Here is a 19405-nt window from a genome sequence, read left to right on the forward strand (position 1 = left end):
AGCATTGATAATCAAGCCCTTAGTTGGAGAAGCTGAGTGCCTCTCGTTTGTGATGCAAGCTGGCATGAATTCCCGCTGATTGGGACCAGGGAAAGTATTTAACCCACAAGGGCTGGGGGCTGGAGAGAGACTGGAGAGAGTAAGTATGTAGAGATAGGAGTAAGTATGTAGAATTAGGGCTGGTGATGGGATAGAAGAGTAAGTATGGGATATAGAAGAGTAAGATAGATAGGAGTAAGGATAGAAGTAAGATGTAGGAATAGAACTAAGAATGGGAATAGGAGTAAGTAGAAATAGTAACAAGATGTAACTAATAAAATGTAAGTAGAAATAAGTAAGATGTAACAAGCAAGATTACAAGGATCCTAATAAAACTGCATGGAGAAGGGCTTGGTGTTTGCCTCCTTATTTCTGCTGGACGGAAAGGCGGCTTACAATAAATGAGGCATGGAAACTCTAGTACCCAACTGACCTTTGCTGTGAACTTAAAAACTACTCTAAAAAATATTAAACTTGAAAGTAGAAAAAGAAAAACTTACACACAATATATGATCTTAAAAAACACAAATACTAATTTCACAATACACCATATGTCATCACAATGATAAAAGTACTGTATAGACATAGAAATGAGAGAAAATATTTATGCACTATCCATCTAGAATACTAGGGTAACAGGCCTGTTTTGTTAAATTATAAATCAAATTTATACAATAAATTTAGTTTGAAATAAACTTTAAATCTAGAAGGAAAAAGCAGACATCCCAAAAAGTTTTGTGTCCAAGGTTTGAAAGAGATTGAGATCCTAATTATTTAATGAAATTTACCACCTGAGAGCCAATTCTACAGGTAAAGAACATTCTAATATTCATTCACATTGTCAGGAAAGGGCAGGGCCGTGCAGATCTCCACACTTAGGCACCCATTTAGAAGCAGAGTAAGAAGCATCTCATCCTCAGATTTATACATCTAAAGACAAAATATTTGGAGCGCAGACCAACAGAACCTGAAAGCTCCCATGTTTTATAAATCTTGTAGTTCAAGTTCAATTTAATGGATGGCAATGGTCAGAGTTTGAGGAAACTGTCAGACGTCTGCTTTGAACACACCAACCAATAGCCAAGTGTAAACGCTGCATGAAGGTATGCAGAAAGCCCAAAGCATGGTGGAAAAGCCCTCGCTCTTTTTCTGTTCTCACTCATTACTACTCTTCAATACTGGGGTTCAGTTCCAGCACCCACATCAGGAAGTTCACAACATAGTATACACATATAAATAAAAATCTTAAAATGTTAAAAAGGAGTAGTTCATGTTAGTATTTCCGGGTTTTTGTTTTACCTTTTTGAGACAGAGTTTTGTAGTACAGGCTGGCTCTGAACTATTGATCCTTCTGCCCAGCCTCTTGTAATTACTAGGATTACAAGTATATACCATACACCCGAATCTTACCTTACTATTTCTGAATAAAATATACTTCATCTCTAGATAGAGCTTTCTAGTAAGAGTGCTAGAAACCCAGAAAGCCCTAATTATTCACTGTGTTTGTTCAACCATATTCAATTTGGAAATTAAGATTCTTCCAACCAGTAAAACTGGTAATTAAAAGTAAAAGACTCCAAGTATACTAGGGATTAGAAAACAAAATGTCTGAAGGGAAAAAAAAAACCCTATGTAAGTAAATTTTTGTTAATAATTTGAAATTAGATAACCTTAAACAAAAGCCATCTTTGGGAACAAAAAGGAGAAAAGCACTTAACGCAGAGGCAGTTTCTTACAAATGCAAGGACAGACCTATGTATACTCCCCACAATACCAAGGAAGTTACTGGAAACAAAGGGTTCACACAGAAACATAAAGCTCCTAGGAAGTCCCCTGTTGTACTCACTGCTCACTGGTTCCCAGAGGGAGAAAGTTTTTCCTTTATGCTGTCCAGGTCAAAGTTAACTTTCTATTCTGAGACAGTTTCCATATTTAATGCATGTCCTGGAACTTACAATTTAGCCCAGGAAGGAGGTGAAGTTATGATCTTCTAGCTTTAGTCCCCAAATGCTGTGATTATATGTGTGCATCATCACATCAAATTCTAAACAATGTTCGTATACATTTTCATAGTTAGAAGATTTTAAAAAGTCAATTAAAATAAAAAACCCTAAAGTTTATTTATGATTCAAAATATATTACAGGAATGATTATATATGACTTTCCTAAGAGCTGATAGTTTTTGAAGTCATAGGGATTATTTATATACGAGAACATTTAACATGCATAGCTTCCGGTCGACAAAGGTGGTGTAGATTTCTACGGTGAGGACTGTTCACACTTTACCTCTGCCACTCTCTCTGCTGTGGTGAAAGGTCAAACAGTGCCTGTAACAGAAGAGAACACCATCACAGCCACACGGGTCTCCTGGCTTTCATGTATCACAAGTGTAAATGGTTTCCTATGATCAAAAACCATACGCTTATAGTACCACTGACAAGTATTCATGATTTAATCTCATGTAATGCTTTATTCAAAGGTACCACAAAGAAACTTCACTAATGATTAACTATTTTCCTGTGAATAGTCACTGGCATTTATAGGAACAAATGTAAGCTGGCAATCAATCAGAAGCTTAAAAACTGGTATTTCAGGAATTAAAATCACTCAAACCCAACATTTTTGAAACTGAAACCAAATTAAAACTGAAAGGACCACACAGGGTTGGGTAGACAGATGACAGATAAGACAAACAAAAGAAGTGGGACTCAAGTACCCACAACCTTTCTTCCTGATAGGAAAAGGTCACAAAACAAACCCACATGCCTTTGCTGAAAAAAAAACCTCAAAACTTGCCCCATAAAATGAAAAACAAAACTCACAAAATTATGAATAGTAGAGAGTAAAGGTCACAGGGAGAATGCTCAGCTGATAAAGTACTTGCCTTGCAAGCATGAAGAACGGACTCTGATCCAACCACATAGCACATGCTTGTAAATGCAGCACTAAAGCAGAGACACAGGTGGGTGTGTCCCTGAGACTCAGTGGCCAACCTAGCCTAATGGTTAAGTTACAGGACAGTGAAAGAGATTTTTATATTAAAAAACAAATGTGGTGGATGGCACCTTTCCTAACTACACCAGAGGCTGACCTTAGGTTTCTACATGTGTATGTAAATGAGTGCACATACATCTAGGCTATGAAAAAGCACTAGAACTGAATATTCTGCAAACAGTATAAAATTTCTCAATGTCTACTGTTAATTGTCTGGATCTGAATCTGTAGATCACATTCTAATTTGTTGTAACAATCTCTGATTTTATAAGTAACATAACTCCATGTAAATCACTATAAAATAAACTTTGCAGAGAGATCAGAAGAGGGGATTAGAGTAACAATAATAAATTATTTATTTTTCTGTCAAAATTTCTACCTTACAAGTGCTTTCTGGTCTGAATATGAACTGTTCCCCTCAGGTTCCTAAGGTTAAAACCCAGGATCCCAGCTAATGGTACTGGGCTGGCAGGGATTTGGGATGTTAACTTCATGTGTCTTGTCCTGGCCTCTTCCTGTCTCTTAGTCACCTGCCCACTATGGGATAGGAGTTTCTCTGCCACACATTCCAGTATCCATGATGTTCTTCCCAAGGAACCATAGCCTGAACCTTCTGAACCTATGAGCCAAGAGAAAAGCTCACCCTCAGGCTGTCTCTGACAGCTATTTTGTCACCGAGACTCAAAAGCAATGAAAGCAAGGACTTATCAAAGACAAACACATATGTTTGTGCTGTAAACTAAAGTTAATTCAGCAATCAAGACTAGTCCATAAGTTTTTGCCTCAACCCAGTCAATGAATTCGGCTTTTCCTCCATCTTTAGTCATCCATCAATCTTCAAACTTGCTTAATGATAAGGAAACAAATTTAAAGATGGGCATGTATGCTACATGCCATGGTGCCAGTGGGCCACATGCTTATTTTGAAGCTGTTTTAGGGCTAGTTCTGGTCAGGTACCACTGCAAGGGCATCTACCCTGTAATGTGCCATGTGCTACATTATGGACAGCTTGTGCTTTGTATCAACATTAGAAAAGGTAAATGCAATGTGCTTCCGTAAGACTGTGATGAGAAAACTACAGCTCAGATGTTGTTTACGGATTGAGGCTTGGACAAAATAGCATAGGTCATTAAGTCCCCAGACAAAGTGCACAGCATACTCTTACATTCTTATGGCAAACACAAAGGAGGAAGGGGCCTCATAGAAGCAGTGACTTGAAATGTAACAGATACCAGAGGATCCAAAACATCAACTGTGCTGATCTCAAGCTTTTGATATTAGGTAGAACTTTTCTCCATTACAAATTTCTAGTTTGGATAATTTTTGAAATGAGAAAAAAAAAAAAATCAGACAATACTAAGAGCAAATGTCTAAAGTCTTTTCGGCAAACATTTAAAAATCACATAAATCAAACTTACTGGTTCATAAGCCAGACCATCTGCAGAAGCAACCATGGTCTCTGCTAAATCCAGTACATCTGCTCCAACATCTGCATTAAAACAAAATTTTTACATTTTGCACTCAAATCAAAACTATCTGCTATAAAACAGAGATGATGAAAAGAAAACTCAAAATATGCAATGAGACTTTCATTTGTTCAAAAGTTAAAGCAGTAGCATTATGAAGCACTGTAGACAGTATTCCAAAATTTAAAAAAAATTTTATTCTACTTTGTGTTCTGAAAAGTAGCATACTGGCTGACAGGCTTTCCCACATTAAATAGCCTCTAAGTACTAAAGATGCTAAACACACTATTAATCACAAGAATTATTCAAAGAAATTGTAAGGCAAATCTGAGACTTTAAAAAGGGAAATTTTACTTTGAAAATCAAACATTTCAATGATATTTAAATATTCAAATACGGCATACATTTGGGATCAGTGCTACTCAAAATTTAGTTATAATGTATATCTTTTTTTCTTAAAACCACTAACATAAGAAAAACTAAAAAGTGAAGAGATTTTGTTGTTTTGTGATGGAATCTCCCCCAAATGATCCCTTTGGCAAGGTAAAAAACTAGTTCCTATTCAGCTGTTACCTGGTTTCCACTTCCCAAGAAGACAACCTCCATGCACACATCATTGCTGATCCAAGTCTAATCTATCAGACACTGGTACCTTTCCACCTTAATCAGTACAGTCGAGCAGGGCTGGGGTGGCACCTTACCACCCTTCACTTTAGAGAAGCCTTGCACCTGCACTTTAACTGCAGGGTAGATGTAGAGGGATCAGGTGAAACAGGGAAATGTGGAGTGTGGGTAGGAAGCTTGACACTCTCTACACCAGAGACTGCTTAAAGCACTGTGACTGTAGTCACGGTCAAGTTAAATCTCTTCATGTGCAGACAAGAGGCACTGAGGTGATAAACGAATGGTGAAGGTGTACTCACAGTGACACTTCATAGCAACAGTAATATCTATGTTGATTCGCAACTTGCTGAAAGAGAAAAGGGCAGTTGTCAGTACCTGTCAATCAGCCAGACACAAGAAATATAAATCAACTCACCTATGAAACTGTAGATTTCAGACAGTAAAACACAACAGCTAGAACTTCACTTACAATCCTTAAAATCAGAACAAGAGCATTTAAAAAATTCTCTTTTGTGTGAACAGCCTGTCATGGGTATGAGAAACTGAACTCTAATCCTCTGCAAGAATATCAAGTCTTAATGGCTAAGCCATCTGTCTGGCCCTTCAAAAGTTCTACTTAGTGACTATTCAAAAACATTTCTGCTTCTCCAAAAACAGTCCCTTTGTTAACAGCAACTCCACAGTCAATAATCCTTAGAAACTAAGGGATGTTTCAACAGTCTCAGACTAAACAACAGATACAACAGTCCTTTAAGGACATGAAACCTGAATCAAGAAGCAGCAATTCCAAGTTTTTTCCTTCTCCAAGTTTTTTCCTTCCGTCATAAAACCAATCATCATACACTAGGTTGGTATCCTTCAATGCTGTTTCTTTAATGTGGAATGGACTTATACAGTAGATGCTCCAGATGTTCAAGCATCAGTGCTCCGTGAGGCATACATGGCCTGATAGAGACTCAGCCAACAGAAAAAGAGCCAGCCTTAGAAACTGAGCCTGAATGAGAGCAAACTACCAGGAAAGCATCTGATACTTAAGGATTTAGTCTTTCATCCTGAGACAGGCTCTCACTGTGCAGCACTGGCTGACATGGAACTCCCTATGTAGGTCAGGCTGATCTGGGACTCACAGAAATTCATCTGTTACTGCTTCCTGGGTGCTGGGATTAAAGATGTATACTACCAAAGCTGGCTTTACATGGCCTTTAAATAAGATCCAAATAACTATGCTCATATAAAATTAACTTCCAAATACAAAATTCATTATGTGGTGGTTTGAATGAGAACTGTCCACAGTAGGCTTGTATAGTGTTTAGGGAGGTTTTAGAACCTCATAGGTGTAGTCTTACTGGAAGAAGTACATTAATGGGGGAGGGCTATAAGGACTTTATATAGCCTACACCCACTTCCTTAAAGGACTGGTGTATCTAATGTTTAAATTGTCTAAAACTGTTGTGACTTGCTTTAGTTTTTTAAGTGTGAATGGAAGTATGACTTACTAGCTAGCTCCTGCTGCCATGCCATGCCTTCTCCAATACATGGACTCTAGCCCTTAGGAACCATAAGTCAAAACAAACTCTACTATAGTTATTTTTGGCCAAAGTATTTTATCATAGCAACAGAAAAATCACTAATGCTCATTATTAACAGAATAGTGTGAAAATACTCAATTCTGTGCTTCCCATAAAAACGTTTTGCTTTTAATGATTTATTTTCAACTGATAACAGTAGGAATTAAAATTTTTAATCACAGTCTTCAAATTGTCTGGAACTCAAACCACTTAATGTCAGTCCATGTACAGCTCAGGGAGAGCTGAAAGAACGAGTGGTGAGGGCCAAGAAGCCAGGCTCCTGGTCTACCATGCTTCAATCAGCATGGACATTCCTTAACCACAATGGAGGACCAGCAATAAGGTCCTTGAAAAGATACCCGATACTTTGAGCAACAGATGAGCAATGGTACAGGTGAACAGACCAAGATCCAACAAGAGTTAGCTGTGAGTTATCTGGGTCAACATGTCCATGAGAAAAGTTCTATATTTACTATTTCTATTCTACAGAACAGAAAGTCAAAGCACACATAACACAGACTCAGCAACATGCTCAGAATCATGTAGACATTAGCAGAGCTGGGATATGAAGGAAGAGTGAACCCATCTCTGCCTATTATCTGAGAACATCAGAAACATCTGACTAAACCAACTGAGTGAGTGTCAAGCTACTTTTGTCACAATCCTAGTACTTTGTCTTCAAAGGTCTAAAGTAATCTATATCAAAATTCAACTCTGCTTAGACATAATTGCTGCCATATCCCCAGCTAGGGAAAGGTGTGCTTCAAGGGTGTTTTGTTTTCTTTTGTGTGTGTGTGTGTGTGTGTGTATGTGTGTGTGTGTGTGTTTATCTTTTCTTTTGTTTAAACAAGTGCATACCGAACTTGTTCTAGAATTTAACCAGTATTTAAATTATTCTAAAATGTTTCAGTTTATGCAAGCAACTAATGAGATTTTCAGTATTATTTCTTCAAAACTAAGATAAACCCAAAACAAAAAAAATGGACATTTTTAAAAGATGTTGTTTGAGAAACTGTGAATCTAAAGGTATCAAGAAGAAAAAGTTTGTTACCTAGAAAAATCCTTGTCTACTTCATATTCGTACTTCATCCATGTATCTTGATATACTGAGAATTCCATTATTGTTAATAAAGCCATAGTAGTAAATGCTATTAGAGAAACTGAGAAATCCAACAACAAAAAAAAGAGAATTAAAACAATAAAAAAGTAAATAGCTATCTTAAGCAGGACTATCTTAAGTGTCCAACATAAATGTTATTTAAATAAACAGTATAAATGAGTTAACTTAAATGTTATAGATGTTTTAAAACAGCTCAGAAATGAAACCTAAGGAGAATAAACATCTACACACTGAAAAAACTGCTTGTCCTCAGCTCAGCTGTTTTTCACTAGACAGATCTGTCACAATTTTACACAGCATAAGGTTTGTATTTCTTCATAGCAGTCACAGAATAATAAAAATAAGCATACTGACAGCACCAACTTACAAATGGCTCCCTCATTACTAAGGAATACATATGTGCTTATAACACAACTTGCATCCAATAAGCTCTCTAAGCCATTAAAATACTTTCATCTATTTTGCAATATCCTAAATATATTACTACTGCAAATTAAGTGAAAACTAGTCAAAAAGATTCACTAAATATATACTGCAATATTAGAGTCAGGCTGTGCAACACTAATTCTTTCACTAACAAGAGTCAATCAAAGGAATTAGAACTAGCAAGTCATTTTATTGCACTTTGTTTTTTGTTTGTTTGTTTACTTTGAGTCAAAGTCTCAATCAGGCTAGTCTATAACTGGCTATATAATCAAGACTGATCTTGAACTTGAGATCTTTCTACCTCCACATCCAAGTGCTGGGATTACAGTCATGTGCTACCATAACATGGCCAGTTTATGTGGTGCTGGCATTCATAGTCTAGACTCCACATATAGTAGGCAAGCACCACCAACTGAGCTATATGCAACCTTTATTACATATTTTTTTATCCAATGAAGTTTCAATGACATGAAATATTACCTTAAAGAACAGAAAGTATTTATACTATAGGCATAAATTTTTCTTATATATTTCATCACTTATTTTATTTAACAAATACTCTTATTTGTACCAAGTGTTACTCTAAATATTTTACCATAAAAACTTATGTAATTAATACATCAACTCTAGCAACATAAATACAAATCACCTCATTTTGTACAACTATAGCAGATAGAACTTAACTAGCTCTCACTCCACTCTGGGTCCTGTGAGACTCAAAAGACTGCCTTACAGCAAATATTTACCATCATCCAACCTAGAGTAGGAAAGGCTGTGTCAGCAGCCTTCCCTAACTCCTCCAGTTTCAAATTCACCTATATGTAAGAATTTTGTAACCAGAATAATGCACAACTGGCACGGCACCAAAGCATGATCTGCACTACTTTGATCACTAATGCTTTAATAAACACTGCTGAAGGCATAGGGGCACTGCCAGATGCTACAGAGTGTTAATACAGATAATAAAAGTGAGCAAACTGGCACAAGATGAGCAGTTACAAAGCCACAGTAAGATCCAGCAGTGAGTCCTTCCTCTTCATGTGTGCCAGTGCCCACATGTTTGTGATCAGTAAGTCAGAGTGAACTGAGCTCACCTGTTCCCCCACTGGCTGACGTCTCCACATAGCTGTCAGGAACCTTGGGAAAGGCATCTAACTCTTTCACCAAACTTAAGGTTTTTCTCCGATTCAGTCGCCTCATCTTCAGAAAAACCTTCCTTTTCCTTCATATAGTCATGCTAGGAAACAAACAGATAAATGTATGACCAATTTTCTCAGAAATGAGCATTGCACATTTTACTCTTCTCTCTATCCCCACTCTTACAAAATTAATGAGGCAATATGCGAACACACATTAAAGTGGGAAACTGTCACACTTTTATTTAAAGAGTTAAAATTAAGTTGAGATATATATTATGTATGTGTGTATGTGTATATATATATGTGTAATTTACATACATGTGGGGAAAGTTATAAGGCGAAACAAGCTGTGGTGAGTTCTCAGACACTTATTCTAACATTAGCAACCCAGGTGTCTCTCGGCATCCACAGAGAGTTGTCTGCACAGATACTAAGAAAATACATAGCACTCTAGACATCTCCTAAGATGGCATACTTGCCAACAATCCAGCACATTTTCTTGCACACTTTAAAATCATCTTTAGATCATTTAAAAACCTAAGCAGAAACCTAAGACCGACCTTTCAATCATCCAATCTCTATTCACTGTATATGACAAGATGTTTTTATATGTGTATGATGTATACAGGGGCATTTGCTCATGCATGTACATGTGTACACCTGCATGTGGAGGGCAGAGATCAATGCTAAGCATTCTCTTCAATCTTTCCATCTTATGTTTTGAGACAAGGTCTCCTACGAACCTGAACCTGATCGATTCATACAGCTGGAGCCTGGATACCCAACAAGCCCCATGCATCCTCTTAACTGTTTCCCCACTGTTAGGATTATGTTAGGTACATGTCACCACACAGAGCTTTTAACATGTCCAGTCTTCAAGCTTGTGCAGCAAGTACCAGGTTGAGTCATCACCGTAGGTCTCTCATTAACCACTAAAATGTTCATGTGTCTTTAATGAAAAGCACTGCTGTCCCCTAAACTGAGTGGAACTCTTATCAACAGATTTCTGACAGCACATCTAGCTCACAACTTAAAGGAATTTGCAGTCTCCGCTCAATGAGTTTAACTCTAAATTGTATTCCCCTCTCATGTCTGGACAAACTGGCTCTCGAGGCTGTTATCTTTGGAGGTACTGAGTTCAAGAGAAACACTTCATACTATAGGCTTATTTAGAATGTATTTATATTCAAATTCTCCCCCTGACCGTGTGTGTGTGTGTGTGTGTGTGTGTGTGTGTGTGTGTGTGTGAGAGAGAGAGAGAGAGAGAGAGAGAGAGATCTTTTTCCTCATGAAGCAGCCTCTTGCCTTGACTCAAAAACTCAGTGAGCACCTCAATCTCACAACCAAAAGTTCAGCCAAACCACTTCAAAACCCAGGTTTTTGAAAGCAAACATGCTGCTCATTTTTCCAAGTAACTCCTGCATTTTCCATCTATATTTTGGATTCCTCTGAATCATCATTTCCGCTCCAATCCCTCAGAAAACTACCACCTTACCTTTTACTATATATTTTTCTTTCCTAGTGGTCCAACACTGAAATTCTCAACACCAGCCTTCTTCTACTTTCCCTTGACCATCCTCATGGCTAACAGAATCCCTCACAAACCAAGTCCATCAAATCAAATGTCTTGCAGTCTAAGTTTCAGCAACACTAAAAACCTTTCAGTGTTCATTCTTTCCCCTCTGCCAGAATTAGTCCTTGTCCTTTCCCCCAGCTTTCATAATGGCTGACTCCATTTACTCTGCTTCTGTGCTTCATGTGTCTAGAACTGTTTCTAGCCATGGACTGCCCATTCCATTTTCTCCACAGGTCAGTCAAGGGAAGCATCATGTCTAACTTCACCCTTGCAATGTCAATGCCTGTAAGTATTGGGGGAAGGAAGGAAAACACATATAGTAGTACAGACCCCAAATCTAAATAGTGTCATATTTGGGTAAATGAACACTTAAAAACACTATACATAAGGAAGAATTTCACACTGTTAAATATAGAATCACCAGCTCTAAACAATGGCTGTATTCTAACTATATTTAAAAAATGAAAAGTATTTTTTTATAGTAAGTTAAGTATTATTTTCATAAGCTTAATAAGTAAAGTTTCTTTTAATTTATACTATGAAAAAATGGCAAGTATCTGTTAAGTTTCACACACACACACCCCCAAACAAACACACAAACACAATCTACACATTTTCATTCCCTTGAACAAGACAGTTCTGGCCATCTGGCTACTACCCAGTCTCACACCATGACTCTTTTCTGGGACTGTCCTTTTAGAAGGAAACAGGCTGTCACTCTATGACATCTCCTATCCCACTCCAGCAACCTCACAACTACATCTAAGAAAGCCATTCCATCTCTAACACTTGCCACTATATAAAGCCACTGTTATGACATGAACAAGTTATCCAATTGCTTAAAAAAGAAAAGTAACCTGCTCTTTATGAAATCCTCATGTTGTAATTCCCATTCAATACTTTATTCCTAAGACTCTCAAGGTAAAAAAAGTCATGTCCTATTTCTCTTCCTACTTCTTCTCTTTGAAGTCCACCATCCCCTAACAGTTATGATGACTTCTAAAGCCCAGTAAAGTTCAATGCACTTTACATATTAACTTATTCTTCAATGCTGTGGATGCCACTTTTGTTCCTTCTTATAAGTAAGAACAGTCATACATCTTTCCCAGAAGGCGCAAGTGGTACTATATAGAACAGAGATTTAGCCCCAAGCAGTCTGGCTGCAAAGTCCACATCCCAACTTCTCTGCACACTTAGATGCATCTATAGCTTTCCTATGGCTTCTGTACCTGGACCAATCAGTACTCATCAGTACTTATTTTTCTCATTCCACCATCATCTGATATCTCCAAAGGCACCATGCACATATGTGGTGTGTACGCATGCACCACCCAGGCGAAACACCCATACATATAAAAGAAAAATAAAATTAAAAGAAAAAGAAATGATATAGTAGATAACATGGGTTTTGTTTTGGATATCCTTATTTAGTAAAATTAACACTATAACTTTATCTATGTCCATCTTCAAACCCAGCTTTCCTGGCATTGCTCATTTATACATTTCCACATTGTTCCATAAAATCCAGACTTGGGAGTCTCTGTATGATGCTTCTGTTTATTGGTAGACACTGTATTTACACTTCAGTGATCTCTAGTACTACAGCTGGTTTCTTCGCTATCTCCCATAACTGTCCTGTGTATTTAAACAAAAATAATACCTCAAGGATATGGTGATAGCAGCTAAGACAATACTTAAACAACTGCTTAAGATAGATAAGAAACATCTTCATGCTGAAATGATGAGAACAGGATACAGAACTGAGGGCACTTCACACCTGCTCAATTAAGTTTGACTAATTCTGCAAACAAAAAAGGAAAGAATTTATTTTGAAATGAAACTTATTTAATGAAATTTATTGGGGAGGGGAGCACCTGTACCATTGCACTCATGTAGACATTAGAGAACAACAATTTATCTTCTATTACAAATGTTTTGAGTCACCTTCTATTTATAAAATATAATAGTAAATGATTAGTATACCACTGCATCATGGGTTGAATTATGTCTCCAAAGAGATATGCTGAAGTCATAGGCCATGGTATTTGTAAATGAACCTTATTTGGAAATGATTGGGCCTTTGAAAACGTACTTAGTTGAAATCATAGTGGATTAGGATGAACCCAAATTAAAGACTGATGGATGTCCTTTCAAGACCATGTGAAGGCCTCAATATATAGGGGAGAGTGCTATGCAAAGACAGAGTGTGTAGTGATCTGTTTTCGTGAGTTGCTCAGAAGCCAGAAAACCAAAGAAGCATCCTGTCCCATACCTTCTGAGAAAGGAGGACCCTTCCTACACCTTGGTTTTGAACTTTGACTTCTAATATCTGAAGAGAATAAATTTCCACTATTTTAAGCTTGCCAGTTTATAGAAAACAGGTCTAATCTCATAACTTTCTTAGTGATAAAAAAAAAAAGTTCCCTGGGACAGCAAGTAATATGCTGTACAAGTTTTGTGATCTGAAAAACACAATCAGCAAACTCTTCTAGGGACTTCTTATTAGCTGCTATGACAAATCTGACAGTCCTACACTTCTCAGAATTCCTTCCATATTGTTATCTAAAAGGGTAGGACATATGGGCTGCCAGTTATTAATCAAAATAGAAGTGGGGTGTTTAATAAATGTACTTTTCAGAAAAGATATTTGAGATGTATTTCTAATCAGGATGTTAGAAAGTGAGTGAATAATTCCACAAACTGAAGATGGTGTAAGCTAACTGTATAAATGTTAAAAGAGAGAAACTACCAACAAGCATCTTTCCAACTGGACTCTGGCAGTGCTCCCCAGCAACAAGCAGGAAGGGCAATAGTAGCTACTCAATCAAAGTGCAAGAGATTGAGACAGGAGATACAAAATAGAGAGGAAAGGTCAACAACACATGAAACACCTTACAATATAATGTTCTCCAGGAGCAAGAGAATCGTTAGCAAGTCAGGAGGCATTACTGATATAAAGAAGACCGTACATGGAGAAGCAGAGAAAAAAATACTCTGCATTACTAATTAAGAGGTGTAGCAGTTTTCCAAATCGAGGACAAGTGTTTAGAGTTCCTGTTAAACACAACCACTGAAATGTTTAATCAATTTTAGGGGTTAGAAAGAAACTATTTTTTAAAATACCTTCTTTAGTATCTACTGAAGCACTTCTCTAGCTTTTTGAGATAAGTATTACCATATGAATCTCATTTTATTGGCAAGGAAACTAGGGCACAGAAGTCAAAAGATAAGCTCTCTCTGCCATTAAAACACCAAATTAATATCTAGGAAAACTATTAAAAAGAATTTGTGGCACACAGTCTAAAACCAACTTCTGTTTTAAAATGAATTATTATTTAAATGACAAACCCTGGTGAAAACAAATGCTGTTTCTAAATCTTTGTCGTTCTTGTTCTAGACTACAGTGACTTCCTTTCAGAGACCTTCTAATTTGCCTAGTTTCTGTAATGTGTACCTCATGAAGTGAAATAATGTGCAATACTCAGCAACGCAGTAAAGTTTACTATCAGAAAGAAAGTTGCTCCCCAGGACCCTCACTACAAAAGCATGGAATTTCTATTTCTCGGGATCTTCCTCTACAAGCTGGAATAGTAATAACTTAAGGTAACTAATAAAAAAGGTAGGTAAATAGACCCTCCGCAAAAGAAGCACATTGGCTTCTTTAAGTATGTACATGTTGGTATTCTGTCTGGACCAACGAAGAATGCCTATTTGAACTGTCTTAAATTGCTTCCGAACGAAAGCCTATCTCGAAACACCGAAACAGCTGCTACTTGCCTATAGTCTAGGGCACTGAATCGCACACGTTTGCCCATAGATCTATGAGATCCAGCTACGGTACCCACGGCTGTCCTGTAGCAGGAATAGAGCCAACATCTTCTGAAAGGGTCAACAGCTGGCAAACGGGGGGCACACACCACCTGCCTCGGCGTCTGCGCCCGCCCCGGTTCCTCTCTAGGCCTGGCTTGTAATTTAAAGGACGGCGAGAGTAAACACAGTGCTAGCAGGGTCGCTGCTGTCTATGACAGCTTGGACGAGACAACGGAGGGCGCGGCCGGCCCGTGCGGAGCCAAGCACCGAAGCTCCCCGGACCCGGGGCGCGGACGCCGGCGGCACTCGGCAGGAACGCCCCCGGGCAGCGGAGCGGCTCCGCGGCCAGCTGCTCCGCAGAGCCAGGGCGAGCACAGGCCAGCGCTAGGGCTGGGAGCCCCTCAGCCGCGCCCGCGTCCCTGTCCGCCCGGAACTGCCGAAGGAAACGGCCCCGATGGGATTTTCGGGTCTTACCCAGTGGTACGGTCCCAGCCGACCGCCATGTTTCACAGAAGCCCGGGTCGCCCGAGCCCGGCGCACGCGAAGATCTCGCGAGAACAAGAGAGGCCCTCACCGCTGACCATGTCCGAGGGGACTGCGAGTGGAGACCTCGCGATATTTCCTGTGTTGACGGTGTGTGATGTAATCAAGCGGCGCGGTCAACCTGAAAGGGGCGTGGCTTCGTGGAAACAAAATGAAAACACGAGGCCTGTCCCTTTCCAGGAAGGGAAAAGTTACCTTCCGTCTGTCGACCAGACAAACAAAATAGAAAGGCTCTCAACTCTACAGACCAGAAGTGATCACTAGCCACCTTAAGGCTTCAGCCACTCTGTGGCTCAAGTGGTTGAGCGGTCTCTGGCTTTGCGTCTTCTTTTATTTCGGTCAAGAACACCTAAACATCCGTTGTCGAGCTTGGGGGACGGTTTCAATTATTCGGTCAGTGTGCTTAAGGTTTCCCTAAATGAAAGCTACGCAAGAAAGCCTGACAGTGTTTGCTCTTGGCCCTTCACAGCACAGGACGAAATACACGGGCTTTGGAAAAGAAGTTGGCTCCGAAATGCTGGAGAGGAAGGAGAGGAAACCCATTCCAGCTTCCTTTCCACTCATTTGCTACCAAATTTTACAGTCACGCGTTGTCATTTAAAAACCGGTCTTACCCAAAAGAAAGCAAAAACAGTTATAAGGAAAGAGTATTTATGACGAATGTTTTCACAGAAAGCACTGTTTTAAACACTTTTTCCCCCTCTAATCTTAACAAATACCATTATTTACTTGGGTAGTAGGTAAGGATTTAAGTTTTAAGAGGGAGGTAAAGAGTAGTTAACAGCTGTCAAGAGAAACAACCTGGGAAATCTTGACTACAGTAAGTACTAAACTGTACACAGACCATTCAAATCACAGTGTTTCACTTTATACTCCTTTACTGAAAAAGGGACTCTTGTCCTTCCAAACAAGGACAAATGTATGCCCTCTGGTGGCAATTTAATCTCCAGGCTTTCAAGAATACACCGATTAATCAAATTCCTACTTTTTTTGTTTGTTTGTTTGTTTGTTTGTTTTTCGAGACAGGGTTTCTCTGTGTAGCCCTGGCTGTCCTGGAACTAACTCTGTAGACCAGGCTGGCTTCGAACTCAGAAATCCACCTGTCTCTGCCTCCCAAGTGCTGGGATTAAAGGCGTGCGCCACCACTGCCCAGCCCTACTTGACTTTCTTAAGGTTCGCGGTTAAAGGGATTTAAATACAGCCTCAAGCCAAGATTACCTAAATTAAATATCCAGTCTAACTTGTTAATACCCTGTGACTTTGAGCATATTGCATTTCTTTGTATCTCTATCCCCTCATCTTGAAATGGCCATAATAATGTGTTGATATGTGTCTAAAATGCAAAGTTAGTTAGAATCTATCGGCAGCTCTTCCCTGTCTCTTTCCTGTCCCTATACCCAGGTCTACAGTGTATAGGCTCTTGCCTCGATAGAGGCTCCGCTGTTGTTTATTTAGTTACACCTGATCCTTTGTCTCCAGAGTAAGTTTCCTTTAGGATAATAACTATTCCCCTGAGAGTTGGGTTTCACAACATAGCAAAACTAAACAATCTGACCCTGCTATTTTTAGAAAGGCAATTTTCAAAGCTAACAAGCATAAAAGTTAATTTTTCCCAAAGAGTGAAAGGTCTTAACCAATCAGTCATTTAGTTTCTCTGGTTTTCTTTCATGCTTTTCTTTCTTTGCTTTGTTTTGTTGTTTTGTTTGGTGCTTGGGCTCAGATTTGGGACCTGATACAAGTGAAGCTGTACCACTGAGCTAAGCTGCCAGAATGACATGCCTAACTTTATAGGTTAATTTCCATATTATTGGTGGTGTTATGTCTGGGAAACACTCTGCTTTTGAGGGAATCCATCCCATTATGTTTCATTTATTGAAGAGAAGTTTTAGAGTAGGGTAAAAATGCTCAAAGTATATTTTTATATTTTTAATTCTCTGTGGATTGGGGACAAGCTTTAGCTAGTTAATAACAAAAGAGAAAGTGATATTACTCTGTAAGGTTCAAATGTACCTCAAGTGGATTTTGTGTCTTATTCCTAACCCAAATCTATTCTTTATATGAACATCACCACGAGCCTAAAATTTGATTGGATCGCCATCTTCTGTGTTTGTTTCTTTTCCCTAGCTGCTAGTCTCAGTGTTGAGTTTGTCCTGAAACTGTTGCCCAGCTTCTCAGCTGAGCATAGAGCCTCTCTATACAGACTTCAGCCATAGGTGACTACTAATTTTTCTACTCATATTTTGTATTAACTAGTTTTTATTTGCTGAGACAGATTTTACCTATATCCCAGGCTAGCCATGAACTTAGGCAGATCTTCTGCCTCAGCCTCCCAAGGGATTACAGTTGTGTGAAGTGGAAACTTCTAGCTTCTTTGAAAAGTTAGTTATGTCAAATGATGTTTTGCTGGGGTACCCAGGTGAAAGGATATGTTGCTAAAGCAGACACAGGTAAAAGGATGTTTTGCTATAGCAAACACATGAAAGAACTTGTGATGAAGGAGTATAAATATGACCCTACAGATGTGAGCCACCACATTTAGCTGTGTGCACATTTTCAACGTTGTCATTTATGGGCTTCTGCCATTTTTCCATGTACCAACTTGGAGCTTGAAAATCTGAGTTTTCTTATTTATATGGGTACATGGGTCCATGATATTTCACATGATATTTCAGTAGTTCCCAATTTTATTTTTCATCTTGGGAATTGTTTAGTTCCTTTTAGCTTTTTGAGATTATCTGATAAGATATTGAAACCTTTTTGTATTTTCCTTAAGCTCATCAAATTTCCTTTAAACAATGATTTCAGCTTCTCACTGGGACTTTGCCCATGCGAGTTTCTGCCTGGTCAGTTTCTGGCACTTTGAGTACTAGACAAGCTCAGAGTTCCCTAAAAGCTCTTGGTGCAAGCTGGTGTGACACATGCGCTCCCCAGGGTCAGATTCTGAGCCTGTTTGTCCTGAGGGAGGATGGTTTTCTCTGAGCTTGTTGTCTCTTCCATGATTTAGCACTAGATGGCACCCGGGTTCAGCTTTGCTGGACTTCTGCGGCCTGTTCTCACTGTTGCTGTTTTTAGATAGGAATCAAAACTCAGATTTGTTTCAATACATTTCTTGGAGTGTTGTTGAAAAGGAAATTCGAAAATATCTAGAAATGACCTGCCTCCAAGAAATGATTCAAGATTAGGGTTAGATGCCTCTTCCACAGTCAGTGGCCTGTGGTTAGAGTCTGCTGGATTCTACCTGCTTCTGGGCACAGTCACCATGGGTAGATTCTCTTTCATTGTGTTGTCTTTTTGCTCTGATGATGATTTTCTTTGTTGTACATAACGGTTTTTAAAATTAGTTTTGTATAATTCCATATGTCAGTTTTTCCTGTCTTATGTGTTTTGAAGGAACCAACCAGAAAACAACAGCTGTCAATATCTTGATAGTTCCTTCATGGTTTCCCAGTGGTTTCAGAACTTCATGTCTTTGTTCAATGACTGTCATCCATGTGCTATAGGATGAGCTGTTGGTCTCAGAGGACAAGCTCCCCACTGCCCCCTTAGAGTGCAAGGAGGTCTATGGGTTGACTCATATAGCCACTCTGCTGAGCCAAGTATGGTCCACAATCTACCACTTTTAAAATCTGTGACCTTGGGCTTGTTCTTTCACCTCATGCTGTGCCTCAGTTTTCTTTTACATAATTTTTTGAGATTATAATGTAATATATTACTCAGTGGGGATTAAACCAATTGATGTTTATAGCAGATCATAGATATGTGTTGAATAAAAGCACAATGTGAAAGCAAAGTATTAGGCAGATGGTTTTTCAATACTAGAAGGACTTGTTGGCCATGAGAAGCTGGCCCAAGATCCTTAATGTGACACACTAAATTAACCTAATTTCATTTTAGAAGATCTAATTATGAGGCGGCTAGGGGGAACAGAATAAAGTTAATGAATTCCAACTTGAGTAAAACACTTAATAAGTGTCTCATGATGCCTGTATAAGCTGAGAGAGAAAAGTAAGTAGATAATTCAACAACTAGGAAGTGGCCATGTAAGAAATGTTAACCTCTGGGAATGTATTTTTTAAGGTTCATTTTTAGTTTTTTTTTCA

At 38.7% G+C, this 19405-nt stretch overlaps 1 protein-coding gene across 3 annotated transcripts in view; it reads right to left on the reverse strand.

The window, feature by feature from the left end:
- Window positions 1-15640, reverse strand: part of Ergic2 (ERGIC and golgi 2) — a 33612-nt gene extending 17972 nt beyond the window's left edge. The window contains exons 1-6 of one of the 3 annotated variants that reach the window (XM_031383951.1): window positions 15237-15588; window positions 9332-9474; window positions 7743-7851; window positions 5423-5469; window positions 4452-4522; window positions 2326-2366 (exon numbers count right to left, since the gene is read on the reverse strand). In XM_031383951.1, the coding sequence (XP_031239811.1) occupies window positions 2326-2366; window positions 4452-4522; window positions 5423-5469; window positions 7743-7851; window positions 9332-9437 (374 nt within the window). In that variant the 5' untranslated portion in view covers window positions 9438-9474; window positions 15237-15588. Of the gene's footprint in view, window positions 1-2325; window positions 2367-4451; window positions 4523-5422; window positions 5470-7742; window positions 7852-9331; window positions 9475-14729; window positions 14920-15236 lie in introns of those variants that run through there. The other 2 variants (XM_031383949.1, XM_031383950.1) reach the window with 2 other exon arrangements.
- Window positions 15641-19405: the final 3765 nt, after the last annotated feature.

This window comes from Mastomys coucha, unplaced genomic scaffold (genome assembly GCF_008632895.1).
Source record: "Mastomys coucha isolate ucsf_1 unplaced genomic scaffold, UCSF_Mcou_1 pScaffold20, whole genome shotgun sequence".
Lineage (NCBI taxonomy): Eukaryota > Metazoa > Chordata > Mammalia > Rodentia > Muridae > Mastomys > Mastomys coucha.